This window comes from Aptenodytes patagonicus, chromosome Z, assembly GCF_965638725.1.
Source record: "Aptenodytes patagonicus chromosome Z, bAptPat1.pri.cur, whole genome shotgun sequence".
Classification (NCBI taxonomy): domain Eukaryota; kingdom Metazoa; phylum Chordata; class Aves; order Sphenisciformes; family Spheniscidae; genus Aptenodytes; species Aptenodytes patagonicus.
The window spans coordinates 61,544,377-61,563,991 of record NC_134982.1 but is presented as its reverse complement, the minus strand read 5'-3'; the positions used below and the strand labels follow the sequence as shown (position 1 = coordinate 61,563,991).

The window sequence follows — 19,615 nt, the reverse complement described above, 5'->3', positions numbered from 1 at the left end:
GCCTCGCTGAGAAAAAAAAACCCATTAATCATTGTTTATCTTGCTTAATGAAAATACATGTGAAAATGACAGTAGAATTTCAGACGTTTATATGAATCTTAAAAATGTTAATGCTAATGTTAAAAATCTTAATTATTGTCTTCATTTTTACTCACTTTGGCTCAGTAGAAGATAAGCAACTTCAAACCCGAAAGAGTATACCATTATAACTTGTTTATAGTAGATTTCCTGGAGTATTTTAAGGGTTTAAAATACTGGGTCAAAAGTATTACCCTTATAAAATGCTTTTTGGTGGTTTTCTCCCAGCTTGCCAAAGTTGCAGCAATGTTCAATTTAATGTAACTAAATTCACTGAGACGTCACCTGAGATTTGGTGTAAACTGCAACTCTAAATAAATGTATGCCTTACTAACACAGCTGGAAATATTTCACTTTAATAAAACTCGTATTTTTTGTTTTAATAAACTTCAGCAATTCAGGGTATGAAATCAACATTTTACAAATAAAATTGATCAGATGAAAAGATTTTTCTCTTATTTGAGATTACTTTTCTGTTTCCAACTTTTCTCTGGACATACATATATCTATGAAAGTCACTCTGGTTTTTTTGTTCATTGTATGAGAGTGATATTGTAGGCAAGGCTTTATTTTCCTAGCTTATAAAAAAAAGAGCAAGTGGCAAAAAGAAAAACTACATTTCTCTCACCTGCTTTGGCATCACCCCAGGCATGCGAATGTCCAGTGCAAAATCTGATAGACCAAGTGAAATCACCGGCTGGTCGCTTCCAAGGCATTCACTGGAAAAAGGTCTGGCAGTATCTTTATACCTTAAAGAGAAGGAGCAAAGATTTTTAAAAATATTGATTTTTGTTATGTCTTTCTAAAAAGAACGGTCTTCAGAACTAATAAAGTTTGACAATGCTGAGTAGCTCCAGGAGTGATCTGGAAATTTCACTCCTTCATGAGCTGAGGAAAACATCTTAGTTATCAAGCACTTACTGAAGTAGTTCGTCTGAGCAATCACACAGACTAGTTTGGAAAACATTAGCTGAAAACATAACCTGTCATCTCATCTAAATAATTGTCTGAGGTACATGGATGTACAGATAGAGAATTAATTCAGTAGAAAATGTCAAGAACGGTTAATCATTCACAACAGTTTTGGGTTTTTTTTAAGACTATGTACCTGATGTATAATTCAATACAGATTAAATTTAAATAATGTGTAAAGGGAAATTTTTAATTCCAACACCACAACATTTATAGCAACTCCTATTATAAGTAGCAAAGTAAAACAGTGAGTTTTACAACTTCACATGAATATCAAGGTCTGTATTGAATGCAATGTATAAACAAATTGTAAAAACATGTAGATCACTGTAAGGAACTAAATGATAAGACATCTGAAATATGATGCAACACTGACAGAAATTTTGAATATGTATATTCACGTATATATATATAAATATAAAAGTGACATGGTAACTTGGTAACTACAGTGTCCAATATACCTCACAAACAGTAAAACACTTTTTTGGAGAGCTAAGAGGCTACTTCTTTTGTCCACACCACATTGAAGTTTACCTATGCAATTTTGCATTCAAAACCCCCAAAATTTCCCAGGATTGCCCAGTTCTAAGGTACTCGATGCTTTCTCGTTAAAACATCATTTTATACTGCAAACTAACTCGAGCAGCTGAAATATATTTACTCCCTGTGTAATACACCTGTGGCGTTATCTAAAAAGTTCTATTAATTGTTGTTTTGTTATCCTAAACTCACATTTCATAGACCAACCTACGGATAAAACAAGACTTTCTGTCTTCAATATGACAAGAGTGCCATTTCAAAAATGCAGAAAGAAAATTCAGAGCAAGTGAGCAAAACCGAACAAATACCATACACATTTTTATCTAGGACATGATTTTTCATACTTCCGTAATATCATAAGTGATTGCATGCATTCAACACATAAGGTCTTCCTGCATAACCCACCTCTTGAAGACAGAAAGTGGGCTTCTGAAACCCAAACAGATGTTTTGAAAAACAAGAAACAGTATTAGGAGGTTGTTAACGAGGCCAGCCATGTCCACCCTGCTGTTCCTGGCCCGATTCAGGGAGCAGAAAAAGTGCAGTGCAGTTCTATGGGCTGTGATCCTTGCAATTAGGCAGCAGCAGCAGTATCAATTCACTGCTTCATTATTATGTGCTCTGTGGGCATCCTCCAGCTTCTGACAGACCATCTGTCTTGGAAGGTGATGCGCTGTAAATCAGGAAGGTGGATGATGCTATGTTGTCTTTATTATTAGCTGTAAAAATCTGTTGAAGAATCTTCCCTTGCAGATAAATGACACTGTACTTCTGTCCACTTAAGGAGCTGAGAAGAAGTAGCACTCCTGCTGCTTTCTCCCCAGGTTGTGCAGTTAAATCTGCACGTTACTTATCAATCCACAGTGGCAGAGACTCCAAGTGGTGTCGCAGAAACCAGCGTCAGTCATCCTTCAGAACCTGTAAAAATAGAAGCAGATAAAGGATGACTAACACATTACAGCATTAGTTCTCAGCAAATCCCTGTTGAGGCATTTTAATACATTAGTACATTCTTTCACAAGCTTTAGCCCAACCCAGTGAAGATTGCACCAAGTCTGTTGATTCCTCCTTTTCCTCCCCTCCCACCCATACAGGGTCAGAAACCGACACGTTTCATATTGATATACAAAATGCACTCTCGAACACATCTTACATGATAGGAAGAAATACAAAAAAATCCTCAATATGCAAAAGGCAAAGCATAGAGCATTTCACACATAGAAACACTAGTATAATGTGTTCTACAACCAGCAAAAAAAAAGCCAAACACTGACATGGCAAGAATCAAGGTTTGTAAATTTTATCAACTATGACTAAATGTTTCTGCACATGTTGCAGGCTGGGAGAATATTTTACTTTTAACACAACCTGTAATACACCATTATGTCATTAAGGTATCTGTTTCTTATGTACTTCAGTTACTTTTTATATCCATTTCAGAAAATTGACACTTACAAATTATTTTTGGAAATACTGCAACAAGAACGATTGAGATCACGCTGCTTTATATTACTTGAATATTTTTCTATCCTTTCACATATTGAGGTTATATCAGCGTAAACCATTACACTCCTCATTGCTTTAACTGTTCTTACTTCCCCATTTTAGTTGATGCAACATTTTAATTTCAAATTTTTTTTTTTTTTTTAATAAGTATGCTAGAAAATCACACTGTGTGTTACTGAAGACACATGCTAGTATTTTTACTGAGCATTCAGATTCTGGCAGAAGAAAAATTCTGAGTCATAAATGAAATCAAAACCTTTAAAATGTATTATGTAGTAATTCTTTTAAGATAAATATTAACAGGAAAGAACCACCCAAAACCTGTCCCAGCCCCTGGAATAGTCCAAATACTCCCCCATAGTCAAAATACTGCTATAAGGATGAAATAGAAAAGAAGGATTCTGAAATGAAACACAATTAAAATTCATGTGTTTTACGAAAAATCAATTCCATCTCAGGGCACATGTACCGAAAAGGCTTCTTATGAAACGAAAGTGTTTATGCATAGACTAAGAAGCCATGCTGGCCACCTGCCTGTTGTTTAGCAGCTACACTAGATTTGCATTGAACTATTTGTAAGATTTAAAAACCTGATTACAGCAACAATTAATCATCGTTAAACTTGCACATTTCATTCACTGAAGGATGACACAAAATATTCAGTCACAAACAACTAAAAACAGATTTCATCTTAGTTTTCAGCTTGCCAAAAACATGCCAAAACTGTCCAAAATCATTCATGCAAGCAATGATACAAGCCTAATTCTTTTTTAATGTAAATTTTCATGTCTTCATTTCTGTGATCTAAATCATCTTCACTAGTGAACTATGGAAAGCTGCAAAAATATAAAGGACTGTACTGTGATGAAAACCAAAAATCATTTAAAAAAAAGACGTGTGATACGCTTCATTAAAAGTTAAGACAACTATAAAAACAGAGGGCCTCATTACTGTTACTCTTTAAGGTATAATTATGCAACAGTAACTGTTCAGCACCTTTGTAAGCCATCTGGCTGGAAGCTCTAGTACTTTTATTTGTATTACCCAAGGAATTATGCCTTTATTTTCAGACCATACTGTAAATATGCTTGACAAGCAAGAGCTCTGAAGACCAGAGGCAGGAGGAATACACTGGATTTTAACATACACAGAATTACAACGTTCTGACTTAATTTTCTGGAATCTGAAAAGATATTTTCCAGTGACTAGAAATAAAAACAAATGCTTAATTTTTGGCAGATTCAAGAAGTCTGAGATTGGTTACACCAAGTCTGTTACAAACATCTACCTGGTATACAAATTAATAAAAGAAAGCTACTGAGAAACCTGATCATTAATAGTCCCTCCTCATCTGAAATATGAGGGTTTCTCTACAGCAGCTTTCAATTCTCGCTGCAGAGTTAAGCATGGTAATAGCAAAAATCACCAGAACACACCTCAATGGTGTGTTCATCATCAGGAATATCTGATGATTCATGGCTTTTAGAATGCTGACCACAAAAGAGGAAGGGGAAAAAAAAAAAAACAAAAAAAAACAAAAAAGAGGAATAATCTGGAATTATCTAAAAAAGCAAAGAAATTAAATCTGAAGTGAGATCAATACATGTATGCCTAACATCTGTACATTCTACTTAAAAAATGGGCCAATTTCATCTACAAGCTTTGTTTTTAACTACAGTTTCATCAGCTGGATGGATATGAAATGGATAAAAGTTTAATGCATCTGGTACGTAAGATTAGACCCCGGCACAACCAAATTTTACATTTGGGAGAAAAGAAGAAAAAAAAAGAAAAAAAAAAAGGCAGCACGATTCTGAAGAGATTTCAATGTAATTTTAGATATGATGCAATACACAAGAATACCAGACAACACAGGAAAAAAGTGAGGATGAGAGATTCAATAATAAGATTGCACAGTTACTTAGGTTCATTATGTGGACATCTTGATACCACTGTTTTGCTCTCAATTTGGGGTAAGAGATCCCAAAGGAACAGAAGAAGTGAAGTAAAAAAGACACAATTAATGACAAAGACTAGAGTGAAAGGAGAGAAAGGGAGATGAAAATTAGATTGGGCAATGTAAGCATGTTATTTTATCCCGCATGCCCTGCCCAGACATAGCAAAAAACAATGATATAAAAGAAGGGAGTGAAGAAAAACAAAACAGTGAATAGCAACTAGCACGAGGGCATCTTACTGAACAAGCTGAAGGAGAAAAAAAAGAAAAAAATGTAGCCAAGAAGCTGGAATTCAAAATACAATTCAAAATAGCACCCAAAAAAAGTAACAATATTTCAATGTGATGTTATACAAATTAAACAGTGAGTCTTTTAAAAGAACACCAATTAAATGATCAATTTCCAAAAATGAACTACAGAAAGAGACAGCTCTGTATTAACCACAAATTCATAAAGCACATTATAATAATTCCTTGTTCTCAGTTTAGTTACTAAAACATTTTATATACCGTACCAAGTGAATAAGCCACAAGCAGAAACCTCTCCTTCAACCACCACTGCCTCAAAAAAAAAAAAAGATGGTCAAAGCTTATGGGGATTGATATGAAGGTCCATCACAGGTGGTAATTTCTAGTAATTGAATTTCTTTCTTGTTTCTTATGCATTGAAATGATGGAATTGAGCAAGGATTACTTGAGTTCTGTCTTCAACTAGAGCAGAGTCCACATTTCATCATAGACAAAACTTTAAGCTTAAGCAACAACTGGGTATACACACAATAGCCAGTTCAACAAATGAACTGCAGCTAGGCCTCCAGGTTGAAGCACTCTGCTTCTAATAAGCCAGGAAAATCAGTATATTGTGGGATCAGCTTAAGGATTCATTAATGCACTAAATCCAGCCACTTATGACACTTTGGTCAAAGATGCACACAAAAAGCATTCGGCCAGAAGCTGTCAACCTCTTGAGCCTCAACATCAGTAAATGCATCTGAAAACAGTCAGATATCTAGAGGTTGGGAGAGCAATTATCAGAAACACAGATGTATAATGCTCATGACACCAAACTGGGAGGAGTGGCTGATACGCCAGAGGGTCATACTGCCATCCAGAGGGACCTGGACAGGCTGGAGAAATAGGCTGACAGCAACCTCATGAAGTTCAACAAGGGGAAGGAAGTGCGAAGTCCTGCACCTGGGGAGGAACTACCACAGCCATGGGTACATGCTGAGGGCCACCCAGCTGGAAAGCAGCTTGGCAGAAAAGGCCCTGCGGGTCCTCATGGACACCAAATTGAACATGAGCCAGCAATGTGCCCTTGCTGCAAAGAAGGTTAATGGTATCCCCGGCTGCATTAGCCAAAGCATTGCCAGCAGGTCAGGGGAGGTGATCCTTCCCCTCTACTCAGCACTGGTGAGGCCACACCTGGAGTACTGTGTCCAGTTCTGGGCTTCCCAGTACAAGAGAGACATGGACGTACTGGAGAGAGTCCAAGGAAAGATCATAAAGATGATGAAGGGACTGGAGCATCCAGTCCTCCTCTGAGGAAAGGCTGAGAGCTAGAACTGTTCAGCATGGAAAAAGAAGGCTCAGCAGGATCTCATCAATGTATATAAGTATCTGAAAAATTTCTTTACTGAAAGAGTGGTTAAACATTGGAACAGGCTGCCCAAGGAAGTGATTGAGTCACCATCCCTGGACGTATTTAAAAGACGTGCAGATGAGGCTCTTAGGGACATGGTTTAGTGGGCATGGTGGTGGTGGGTTGACGGTTGGACTCGATGATCTTAGAGGTCTTTTCCAACCTTAATGATTCTATGAAAATCTGGTACGGCAATTCTGAAGGGAGGATGCAAAGAGGATGCAAAGGAGGATGAAGCCAGGTGACAGCTTGTTTAATATTTTTATCAATGATCTGGATGAGGGGATCAAGGGCACCCTCAGTCAGTTTGCAGACGACACTAAATTGGGCGGGAGTGTTGATCTGCTCGAGGGTAGGAAGGCTCTGCAGAGGGACCTGGACAGGCTGGATCGATGGGCCCAGGCCAACTGTAGGAGATTCAACAAGGCCAAGTGTCGGGTCCTGCACTTTGGCCACAACAACCCCATGCAGCGCTACAGGCTTGGGGAAGAGTGGCTGGAAAGCTGCCCAGCAGAAAAGGACCTGGGGGTGTTGGTCAACAGCCGGCTGAATATGAACCAGCAGTGTGCCCAGGTGGCCAAGGCAGCCAATAGCATCCTGGCTTGTATCAGAAATAGTGTGGCCAGCAGGAGTAGGGAAGTGATCGTGCCCCTCTACTCGGCACTGGTGAGGCCGCACCTCGAATACTGTGTTCAGTTTTGGGCCCCTCACTACAAGAAGGACGTCGAGGTGCTGGAGCGTGTCTGAAGAAGGGCAACAAAGCTGGTGAGGGGTCTGGAGAACAAGTCTTATGAGGAGTGGCTGAGGGAACTGGGGTTGTTTAGCGTGGAGAAAAGGAGGCTGAGGGGAGACCTCATCGCTCTCTACAACTACCTGAAAGGAGGCTGTAATGAGGTGGGTGTCAGTCTCTTCTCCCAGGTAACAAGTGATAGGACGAGAGGAAATGGCCTCATGTTGCGCCAGGGAATTGGATGTGAGGAAAAATTTCTTTACTGAAAGTGTCGTCAAGCATTCGAACAGGCTGCCCAGGGAAGTGGTTGAGTCATCATCCCTGGAGGTGTTTAAAAGACATGTAGATGTGGTACTTAGGGTCACGGTTTAGCAGTGGACTTGGTAGTGTTAGGTTAATGGTTGGACTGAATGATCTTAAGGGTCGTTTTCAACCTAAATTATTCTATGATTCTATTCTATGACAGGACAAGAGTCAATGGGCACAAACTGAAACACAGGAGGTTCCCTCTGGGCATCAGGAAACACTTTTTTTATTGTGAGGGTGACTGAGCACTGGCACAGGTTGTCCAGAGAGGTTGCAGAGTCTCCATTCTTGGAGATACTCAAGAGCCATCTGGACGTGGTCCTGGGCACCCAGCTGTAGATGGCCCTGCCTGAGCAGGGGTGTTGGACTAGATGTCCTCTGGAGGTCTCTTCCAACCTCAACCATTCTATGAGTTTGTAACAATAAATTCTTTCAACCTTTAAAAATAATATACAAGGCCAGTTCAGTATGTCAATTAAAAGTAGCAAACCAATTTGAGAGAAACAGATGGCAGGTGATGTGGATAAGGAGTTACAACCATGCAAGTTCTAGCATTTTCCATGATATGGAGAAAATAAAAGGCACCAAGGATAGATGATACCAAGGATTTTCCCTTTGGATTGTGGCGGCAGATGACAAAAACTTTCTATTTCCAAACTGAGGTCTCTTGGTTACTTTTACAACTCCAGTGCCCATACAGGGCAATGAATGGGTAAGAAAATGCCAGGAAAGCCAAGAAAATTCTCCACAGGTAAGCTGCTTTAACAGCTTAAAATTCTTTGGACACCAGTGAAACCATGATTACAGAAAACATAACTTTTAATGCAATGTATGGTCAACCAAATGTAGGCCTATATTTAGACTTTTTTTTTTTAAATAAATATCAAAAATGTCCTGACCTCTGTGTCATCGTTTTTACCAAACTTTTTGGATTAAATACATTTATCACCTTAGAAAATTCTTCCTTAAAGCTTTGTTACATTGTTCGTGGAGAACTGTTTGCTTTCCTTGAAGCAATTTTTTTACGTAGTTTTACAGGAAATAATTTAGAACATGATTATAAATCATCCAAAAACTAAGGAGTTTTTTTTAGAGTAGAAGCTGCTGCTTCACAATAGACTTCATTGGACTGTTCCTCCAAAGAGAGTTAAAGATAATTTTTCACCATATACCAAACCCATTGTAATTGTAGGCTTCCTTGTATTTTCCTCCTCCTCTTGCTCTGCATTGGTTCAGGAAGCTGATGCCCTCCCCTCCGCCCACCCCAGCAGTGTGTTAATTTTCCATCAGATCAACTGGTCAATGGGCCAGCAGGCAGCTGCTGTACTTCTACCACAAAAGAAATGGTGTGAGCAAGCAGCTGGGGTTGAAAAGGAACCCCCTGTTTTGGCAGCAATCCACACTGGATTTGGTGTAATATTAAAGATACTTTTTTAAAATGAGAATTGTAAGTTGTCAAATATAGTTTGCCTCTTGATTTAATTTAGATTTTACAAATTCGTATCTTCTGCTACCAAACCATTTTTCAGTTACAGATACCAAAGGAAAAAAAAATAAATATGATTGCTTTTATTGTTGTTTTTATGAACAACCTTTTCTAAAATTTGATCTGCTGAGCATAAGTACGGTGCATATTTTTAAAATAAATATTTCATGATGATAAGAAACCTATTGTCCACTCCATCAGATGAAGCACAGTATTTATACATTTAATAAAGAATTGCTACTTGAATTTTCTTGTATGTATTACAGCAGCTAAATTGGATGCTTTCTAAATGATTTACTCTTTGCATGCTTTCCGAAAATACTGAAATTGGACAACGTGTATTTTTTTCCTATTTGAGCAGAAGTATTAAATGAAAATTTGTATTAAGCAGTGCTTAAAAGGATGGTTTATAAGGGTAACATAATTTATAAAAAAAGCTGAATATCTAAACTTATTTTGAGGGATTTTGCTGACCTGTTAATCATATATGTGCTCTTTGTTAAATGAAGCATTTTTTAATGGGTTTCCTACTGGGAAAGTAAGTTCTACTTACTATCTGAAGATAGGCTATCTGTACCAAGAAAAACGATAAAGCAAAATCCTTGGAATGCTCTGTCTTTTCAGTAGGTATGGAGAGTTTTACCTACTAGACAGCTTTTGAAATTAATTGAAGTTTTATACAGCAAAGAAATAGAGAATGAAGAAATGTCATTTACACTCTGCCTTTCCCTTTTGGAGATCAACAGGTTCACAACATGACTTGCAGGCTCCTAACTGCTATAAGGTGTGAGAATCGCAAAGATATAAACCCTATTACCACAAGCCATAAGCAAACCCTGTTCACTGAACAATAAAGGAAACATTTGAATCGTAATTAGTAGGCAACTCATACAGCAATAGCAGTCATGGAAATCAGAAACAAAAGGACATAAGAAAACAGGTTATAAGACGTGTTTATGCAAAGAAAGAACAAGGACATTATTTCCAGGGGAAATAGGCAAAAGAAGGTTTATTATCCTCTACTAATTTATAGAATAAACAGAAATTAAAACCAGCCTCAGAATTCTTTTATGAGCATCAGGAAATGCATGAGGAAAAACAGAAGAACTAAGAGAAGCAAAAAAAAGCACAACTCAAGGTGTCAGAATTACTGACACCCTAGGCTCCGAGCTCTGCCCACAGCTGCTGTCCTCAGCGCCTCCGAGATGACTGAAAGGGGCAAACTTCAAAGCCTAAGCAGACCTGATTTTGTCAGATCAACTTCTAGAATAGTTAATTTTCTAAACAGTGAAAACTCAGTCAAAACAGAAGAAAATGTGTAAGAAAAAAACCTGCAAAAAGATTTAACTGCTACTTTGCAATGTGATCTTACCGAGCAGCCTTTGCGTAAGACTTGCTTATCTGCCAACAAGTATCTCCTCAGTCACATTTTCTCCCCTTTCCCAAAGTAAATATGAAAAATACCACTCCTCAAAACAATGCACACTCATGTGTGAGACAAATAAATACCTGAAAAAGAAGGAAATTTAATACTACATAATCTAGAGATAAATGCCGGTGTGTTTCAGACCAAAATAAAACTAATTTTCTTGGAAATTCTGGAAACGTAAATCAATTTCTGAATTCTACGCTGAGATTTAAAAAATGTGATATACAATTCAAGGTAAGATTTTTATTCATTTTCTCCATCACCACACTGTAAACTGTTAGGTATAAACTTGTTTAAGAATAAGGAATTGTACTTCTTTTGATAGAACAGAGATACGTAAGCAAACCACCACACAAAATCCTTTCCTGCTCATATTAATATAAATGTGCTTGCATTACTAAAATATAAGATTTCAAGCAGGAATTCACTTTTATAAGGTGATTTTTCATTCTTGCATATCCACAGACTAGAAAACCCTGTAGTCAAACATCAAGAAAGTTGCATGCCTTTTTGGAAAGTCTAAGAATGAAAAGCTTTTAATTTTTTTTTCCCCATAATCTTTTATAATTAAGAATGGTCATAATTTGCTAACTCAATAATCATTACTAATTGATGATAAAATCTTTTATAATTGTGAAACATAAGCTCATGAAACTGCTTGAAAAATTCCCTATTAAAACAGTAAAATGCAAACCCTCCTTTTTTTCTTGTGGGAGTCACAGACATTTTTCAGAAGTCTAAAGACCAGAGAGAGTATGTGTTAGTTCTCCGTTCTCCCATTCTGCATTTTAATAGCATTTGAAAGACATTTTATTCACAGTAAATCACCTTGTAATCCCTCTGCTTTGACCAGGTATCAAAACAGGTAAAATTCTCTTGTCAAGGAAGATCAACATTTTTCACTGAAAGATGACATCTTAACAAACTGCTAATTTCATTTTCTGAAAAAATGAACAAGTTGGATGGTACTAATTACCTGCTTAAAAGGGAAAATACATAAGAAGCCTCCGCTTTTATTTTAATATCCAGATCATTATCAGTAGCACAATGTAATAAGGATAAAGGTTCACTGAAATGCCCTTTGTTATGCAAAAATAGAAAATACTAAAGGGAGAATGTTTTACAGAGTTAGGATTAGCCTCCAAGGATAAAGCAAATGAGAGATCATTTAAAATATTTAAGTTCAATTACACATTACATATGAACTATGAATTAAATTCATTGCATGTTCCTTCAGTAAGGACTTCAAATCAGGCTCCCTGAATTCCTTATGTACAAGTTATATACTCAAGAGCAAAGCTCCATTTTTTTCAGTCAAAATGTGTAGAACTTTGTTAATATAGTGTATTGTATTTATGTGGCAAGGTTTTGGTAGCAGGGGGGCTGCAGGGGTGGCTTCTCTGAGAAGACACCAGAAGCTGCCCTCATGTCAGGCAGAGCCAGTTTCAGCCGGCTCCAAGATGGACCTGCTGGTACTCAAAGCTGAGCCCATCAGCAACGCTGGTGATGCCTCTGTGATAGCATTTAAGAAAGTGTAGAAAATACTGCACAGCAGCTGGGAGAGAGGAGTGATAATATCTGAGAGAAACAGCACTGCAGACACCAAAGGTCAGCGAAGAAGGAGGGGGAGGAGGTGCTCCAGGCGCTGGAGAAGAAATTCCTCTGCAGCCCATGGAGAAGACCTTGGTGAGGCACATTGTCCCCCTGCAGCCCATGGAGGTTCACAGTAGAGCAGATACCCATCCTGCAGCCCATGGAGGACCCCACACCAGAGCAGGTGGATCTACCCTGAAGAAAGCTGCAGTTCGTGAAGAGCCTGCATTGGAGCAGGCTCCTGGCAGGAGCTGTGGCCTGTGGAGACGAGCCCATGCAGGAGCAGGCTCCTGGCAGGACCTACAGCCCATGGGTGACCCACACTGGAGCAGTCCATTCCTGAAGGACTGCAGCCTTGAAGAGGACCCACTCTGGAAGAGTTCATGAAGAACTGCAGCCCGTGAGAAGGACCCACATTGGAGAAGGTCATGAAGACTCTATCCCATGGGAGGGACCCCATGCTGGAGCAGGGAAAGAGCGTGAGGAGGAAGGAGCAGCAGAGAAAGCATTATGAACTGACCACAACCCCCATTCCCCATCCCCCTGCACTGCTCAGGGGCATGAGATAGAATTCTGAGTTGGGAGTGAAGCTGAGCCTCGAAAGAAGGGAGGGGTGGGGGAAAGGTGGTTATAGATACGTTCTTATTTCTCATTATCCTACTCTGTTTAATTGGCAATAAATTAATTTCCCCAAATCAAGTCAGTGATTGGGGGACAGTACCGTGACAGCAGATGGTGAGCGATGTCCCCATCCTTATCTTGACCCATGAGCTTTTTGTCGTATTTTTTCCCCCATGCCTTGTTGATGGAAAGGGAGTGATAGAGGGGCTTGGTGGGCACTCAGTGGCCAGCCAAAGTCAACCCACCACATACGGCTATTGGTCTATTTTAAACTGGTTCATTCTAACCAAACTACATTAGGGAGTGATTAGGTGAGCAGCTGAACTCACAGAGCACAGACAAGAGGTGATGGAGCACAGCTGCTGCTCGGAGTACCTGTGAGCACAGCCCTACTACGCTGTTGGTAAGACTGTGGAGCCATGCGAGTTGCTCACTGTCATCAAACAGGACTTTCCTCTTCTCTCCTCTTTTCCTGGCCCTAGGCTAGTTTTCTGTCAGATTAGTGAGTTGAACTGGTTCCCAAAGGTACTGGATGAACATAAGCACTGGAAAAAAGAAAGAAACAGCAGCATGTAGCTAGGAGTGAGGACAGCAGCAGGAGTGGGAACGACTTCTCATGCTAGCGAGCTTCTAGCTCCGCTTGGCCATGCAACTGTAATGCACCTTTATGCATGGTGTTCTGCAAATGGTGTTTCCTGGTCCAGTACAACATATTTCTGAATACGCTGCAGTGATTACTTCCATACTTCCTATTCCTCCATAGGATGCTGGAATGTCCTGTCAATCCAAACACTATCCAAGACACCCCCCCGCCCCACACCCCCCCCCTGGAAAAACCCACCTAAATAAATTTTCTTCAAGCGGGGCATACCATTAGACAGATGAGATAAACAGAACTATTTTCAATAAAGGAAAGAAAAGCAGGATTACTGTTATTTGGGAATGTACTTCAAAAATAAGTTAACCTTACTAAATAACAAAAGGTATGGGTGCTAGAAAAGAAAAATGTTTGTTATCAGTGAAGTAGAGTTATGTTATGTTACAGTTTTGTTATGAGTGGTCAATCTTCTAGCAGAATAATTTATTTGAGAGAAATGTGGGGGAGAGGGTTGTTGGCATGCCCTCCCCCCCCAGAAAAAAACCCAACCTATTTTTTCTTGAATTGTATGTAGTAGGACACTCGTAACAGCCATTCCAGATTAAAATCTGGAATATTCTCTCATAGATCCAGCCTAAGTGATGTAGTTAAACTGAGATTTACAGCATTGTAGCCTCATAGCACATAGCCACAAGCAACTTCATTTAATGAAAATAATTCAACAGAAGTTTGTTAGTTTATTATAAAACTAATGTTGTAGTCTTTCCTTGTTCCGAACGGCTCAGAAAACAACACCTCTTAATTAAAGAAAAGATAATAAGAAGAGTGGAAGATGAAAACCAATTCATTGAATCTAATTCAATTTAGAGTTAGTTAACAATTGAGCAATATAAGACCCATACTAAAAGCAGATAAATGAATTCTCAACTATTATAGTTCTTTTTACGACAAACTTTTTTCTAGTTGAATATTGTATTTTTTCAAAACTAGTATCCATGAAAGTAAAAGTAATAATTCTGTAGACATAAAAAAATGCTAGAAATCTAGCATCTCTAAAAAGAGATCCAGATTTTCAATATCCCAAAATACAATAATGCTAATACTAAGGTAACTGAACACAATAAAATAGACCAGTATTTCAGCAGAACAAGTCTTAATGTTAAGTGGAATGTTTAAAAAGTACAAAGATAAGTACAACACAATTGCCTGTGATTACACAGGCACCAGGTTTTTCCATAAAGTGTCTAATGTATGTGGAGTATATAGGACATAGATGGATAATCAAGAAGCAGCCCAAGTTTCTTTGCTAGAAGTCATGATTACATATGGGAAAATCAGAGTAGTTCACAGGAGGAAATGGAAGAAAAACAGAGCACACTGGCAAAGGAAGAGTAAAGGAAAAAGAGCAGAAACCAAAACCAATGTGAAAAACAAATGCTGAGAACATACTATGATCTATTACTTTGTACAAAATGTGCAACCCCATGGCAGAAGTCAGTAGGAGGGAACCCACACCGGAGCAGGCGAACATGCTCTGAAGGAAACTCCAGCCCGTGGAGAGCACATACCAGAGCAGGCTCCTAGCAGAAGCTGTGGCCTGTGGAGAGGTACCCATGCAGGAGCAGGTTTTCTGGCAGGACATGTGGCCCTGCGGGGGACCCACGCTGCAGCCATCCGCTCCTGAAGGACTGTACCCCATGGAGAGGACCCACATTAGACCAGTTCTTGAAGGACAATATTCCATGGGAGGGACCCCACATGGGAGCAGGGGCAAGGGTAGGAGGTTCATTGCAATGTTAAACCCTATAACGTGGCCCAAAGGGACCAGGGTGGAGATTGTAATGGCTATACCTTTAAATTGCTGTAACCCATGATTTCAGTTGTATGTTATAGGAAGTGCTACAGCAGGAACTATTCAAACCAGTGGAGGATGAGCCTCACACGAGGCAGTTCAAGTGCAGCAGTGACCCGACCTGAGCTGGCTTTGGTGCCCAGTAACTCCACACAACACACCAGCTCTCCTGCCCTGAGTGATCACAACAGATAAGAGGCCATGTCATGAAGTAAATGAACTCAATGGGCATTTTATGGGCACTTTACAAGGGTGGTCCATAGACTAAGGAAACGGTATCTGTGTATGTATCAAAGGACAGGAAGGGGCATGTGTGTGGGGTGTGGATAATGAGGATGTATTGGATAGTGTGGGACCTGAGCATCATATAAACAGTATGGAATAAGGGTGGAGTTTGTACTAGTTTTGGCTGGGACAGTTAATTTTCTTCATAGTAGCTTGTATGGGGCTATGTTTTGGATTTGTGACCAAGAGTGCCGAAAACACCGGGAAGTTTTAGCTATTGCCGAGCAGTGCTTACACAGTGTCAAGGCCTTCCCTGTTTCTCACGCTGCCCCACCAGTGAGCAGGCTGGGAGGGTACACAGACAGAACAGCTGACCCCAACTGACCAGAGGGATACCCCATACCATATGGCATCATGGTCAGCAATAAAGCTGAGGGAAGAAGGAGGAAGGGGGGACATTCAGAGTTACGGCATTTGTCTTCCCAATAACCATTAAGCGTGATGGAGCCCTGCTTTCCTGGAGATGGCTGAACACCTGCCTGCCCATAGGAAGGAGCAGCTGAATTCCTTGTTTTGCTTTGCTTGCACATGCAGCTTTTGCTTTGCCTGTTAAACTGCCTTTATCTCAATCCACAAGTTTTCTCATTTTTACCCTTATGATTGTCTTCCCCATCCCACTGGGGCAGAGTGAGAGAGGGGCTGGGTGGCACTGAGCTGCTCACCAGCATTAAACCACAATTAGTTTTGTTATATTGCTGTGTCTGTAACACAAAACAAGCCAAAAGAGAAATAAGCATTAAGGGGGAAACAAATAATCAGGATTAGTATCTAAACTACTCTGGACATGTTCCCTCCCCTCTACAACCTCCAGCTTCAGGCTCCTGATAAAATTTCCTTGCAGAAATGTGCCTTACCCTGGTTTCTGGAGTATGAGGGGGGATTCTAGGACATGTCTGTAAAGGACTTCCAATTTACGCAAGCTTGTTCAGTCCCAGAGTAGAGCGAATCAAGTGTTCTTACCTGGAAAATGCTATTCAGCTACACACCAGTAGGACTAGAAAGATGGCACACGAAAAATAATAGGATTTCCTGTCCCCTCCTCCCCCTGACATCTGAATTTTAGACTCAATCCCCAAATGAATGGCATTACTGCCAAAAATATAATACCTGCAGGGGAAAAGGATATGACATTGGATCTATGCAGGGTTGGGATGGCTTACTCTTTCCCGATACTGGAATTTAAATAAAATGTTTTAAAATGTATTTACGTAGAAATAGTTGTTTTCAAAGTTTAGGCAGTTCAAATGATGTTTAACCTCCTTTTCCACAAACTGCAGGGGCAGAAAAACCTTTAAATCCAAGACTTCCCAGTAACTCTATTGTCTATTTTGGCTCATGCAACAGCAACGTTTGACTTCTGAGGAAGGACATCTTTACTTCACATTTCTTTTACTTCCTTTACTTGTTCAGACAGAAGTATGCATGAATAACAGGGAAGATGTGTGTAAAATCTACAGTACCTTCTCCCTTAGAATAATAAAACCAAATATTTAAACAATTAGTTATCACATACTTGTGAGATCAATGGCACATGCAATTTTAAAAGCTTACTGACATACCGGTTACTCCTGTTTGTCTGTAACATTAGGTTTTATTCATTCTGAACATCTTGGCTGGCATTAAAAAAAAAAAAATCTTATAGTTAGAACTTTTGCCAACAGCCATGGGTCATAAACATTTTTTCTCTTCCAGAGTCTGTTCAGTAATTTCAAAGATAACAAGTCACCTTAATTTTAGGTTACCTTAACTAAAGCCAATTCATTACTGTCAGCAATAATTGCAGCACACAGTTTAAAAGCAGACCTTCCCTTGAATGAAATGAACAGAAATCTTTGAATACAAGAGAAGGAACAAGAGGCTACTACTGAAGTAAATCTTTCATGCTACAAGAGGAGGTCCTTACAAGTGCCAGAATTAAAGATATACTCTGTCTTTTAAAGATCTGACCTCTATTAGACAGATAAACTGTGGAAGCTCTATGTAAGAAAATAAACCTAAAAACTGTACTAGTTTCCTCATTGCAAAAATAAAGCATTTTATAACAAACATACACACACACTGAATTTAACATTCAGTTAAATTATGAATCATAAAAAAAATTAGCATGACTATCTAATTTCAGTTCTTAATGGATAAATGTTAAGAAACAAGAGTGTGGCTGTGTGACAAACAACTGCACACATTTGAGAGTACAGAATTGCAGTAAGCAGGGGGAACAAACCCAGATCGTGCACACACACAGCTTTACGATGTACTCCTGCTCAACAACGTCTAAGACTGACAATTTCACATATACTTACAATTCAGCTTTAGTATATATACACACACACACACACAAGTTCATAGCACCGATAAAAACAATGAAACAACAATAAAGTTTTAATAATTCACTGCACATGAAAGTTCTTCAGGACTGGGTAGAATCTGATGTCATCATGTCAGCTCAGTTTTGGTGTTTGTAACATAATTTAAAGCCACATACAAAACACATATCTTATTTGTGGCTGCTAGGTCAGGTCAGAAAGATCTGCAAAATCATCTGTTCTCATCCCCAGCACAGCAGTACATTTCATCTACTCACCTTTGTATTGAACTTGGTATCAGTGAATGCTATTGCTATTTTTTTTATCATGTTTTGAACACAAATTTGAATAGGCACCTGCATGCTTTGTAATAGCTGCACTGGATAACAAAGCCATCTTCTCAGGCAAGTATCTCCTACATCTTAGTTGGGATATATATATTTAAGTTTATTTGAAATCTTTTTTTTTTTTTTTTTTAAGTTTATGTCTGCTAAGGTTTTTTTTCTGTTTTAAAGAGAATCTTGCACAGTATGTATGAGAACCATAATACAAGAAGCAATGGCAATAGCTTTGCTTGATGCTAGTTTATTGCTATTTTCCACAAAACTGACAGACATGGGTGTGAAACTGGCCATCACATTGCCCTTCCTATACCAGTCTACAAAATTCTCAAGCTTTATGTTTTCTGATTCCTGCACGATAGCTGTGATTTAAGAATGAGGAAGAATCTTGATCTAGTCTAATAAAAAGAAAACTAAGGACAAGACTTAGCTTGTCATTAGGTTAACTAATTTCAACAAATTAGTTGCAAAACTTTTCTGGAATACGTAGTTTGGACAGAACCTAAGAATTCTGGTGTAATCCCTTCTGAGCCTATGTATCAGAAAGCAAAAAATTTAAGCTTTACATTTTACTACAGAAATTCCCTTGCTAAGATCTGCAGACACCTGGCAAGAAAAACTGGAACGTGCTGGGACACAACCAGGCTTTCTTAGCTGTCGAAGTACAACCACTGCTTACTGAAAATTAAAATAAATGAAGATGTACTAGAAATCTCCCTTAGGAAACAGCAAAAATTGGTTACTTTTCCTAACCTGAGTACATATGAATCCCACTGATCTCTGGACTCTCAAGTTCTACTACAGGGATGGAAATGGAAGAAAATTCAAGAGCTGTAATGAAATCTCTTCAGTTTTAAAGAAAGGACTCAGTTCTTTGGCTCAGTATTTGTCTCATTGTTTATGACCACTCTTACAGACCCTATATTGGTATTGCAGGTGACTTCCCCCCACCTCCCCACACTCAGTACAACAGTGGTAAATGTGTAGGTAGGTATTTAAATGCAAAGTTGAATCTTTTTTTTGGGGGGTGGGGGAATTACCTGCTAATTATTTTATGTGTTTTGCATTGTTTGCCTTTTTCTTCAGAACTCAATCTCTCTCCTGTCCTATTCCATCTGCCAGGTGATTATTTTGATTCTCTGAAAAGGCAGAAACTAAAAAGGCTGTTTTTACCAGTGACTTGTCATGTCAAAACAGTCTTTTGTTAAGCACCATGTAACTGATTTATGCCAGTACACTGCTCTGAATTGCGTTTGTTAAGCAACAGCTCCTATGGAAGAAGCAAGTGAGCCAGAAAGGACTCGGAAACAGAATTTATCAGGAATCAATTCGTTATTGGAACAGGGGACAGGATGGTTTGACAGATGATGGCAACA

General features: G+C 39.0%; 1 protein-coding gene across 19 annotated transcripts in view; it reads right to left on the bottom strand.

Moving 5' to 3' along the window:
* Positions 1 to 19,615, bottom strand: part of PAM (peptidylglycine alpha-amidating monooxygenase) — a 146,751-nt gene that overhangs the window by 75,192 nt on the left and 51,944 nt on the right. For 18 of the 19 annotated variants that reach the window (XM_076363156.1, XM_076363162.1, XM_076363165.1 and 15 more), the window contains exons 2-3: positions 1,996 to 2,508; positions 707 to 827 (exon numbers count right to left, since the gene is read on the bottom strand). In XM_076363156.1, coding sequence (XP_076219271.1) covers positions 707 to 827; positions 1,996 to 2,087 — 213 coding nt within the window. In that variant the 5' untranslated portion in view covers positions 2,088 to 2,508. Of the gene's footprint in view, positions 1 to 706; positions 828 to 1,995; positions 2,509 to 17,154; positions 17,209 to 19,615 lie in introns of all 19 variants that reach the window. The other variant, XM_076363158.1, reaches the window with a different exon arrangement.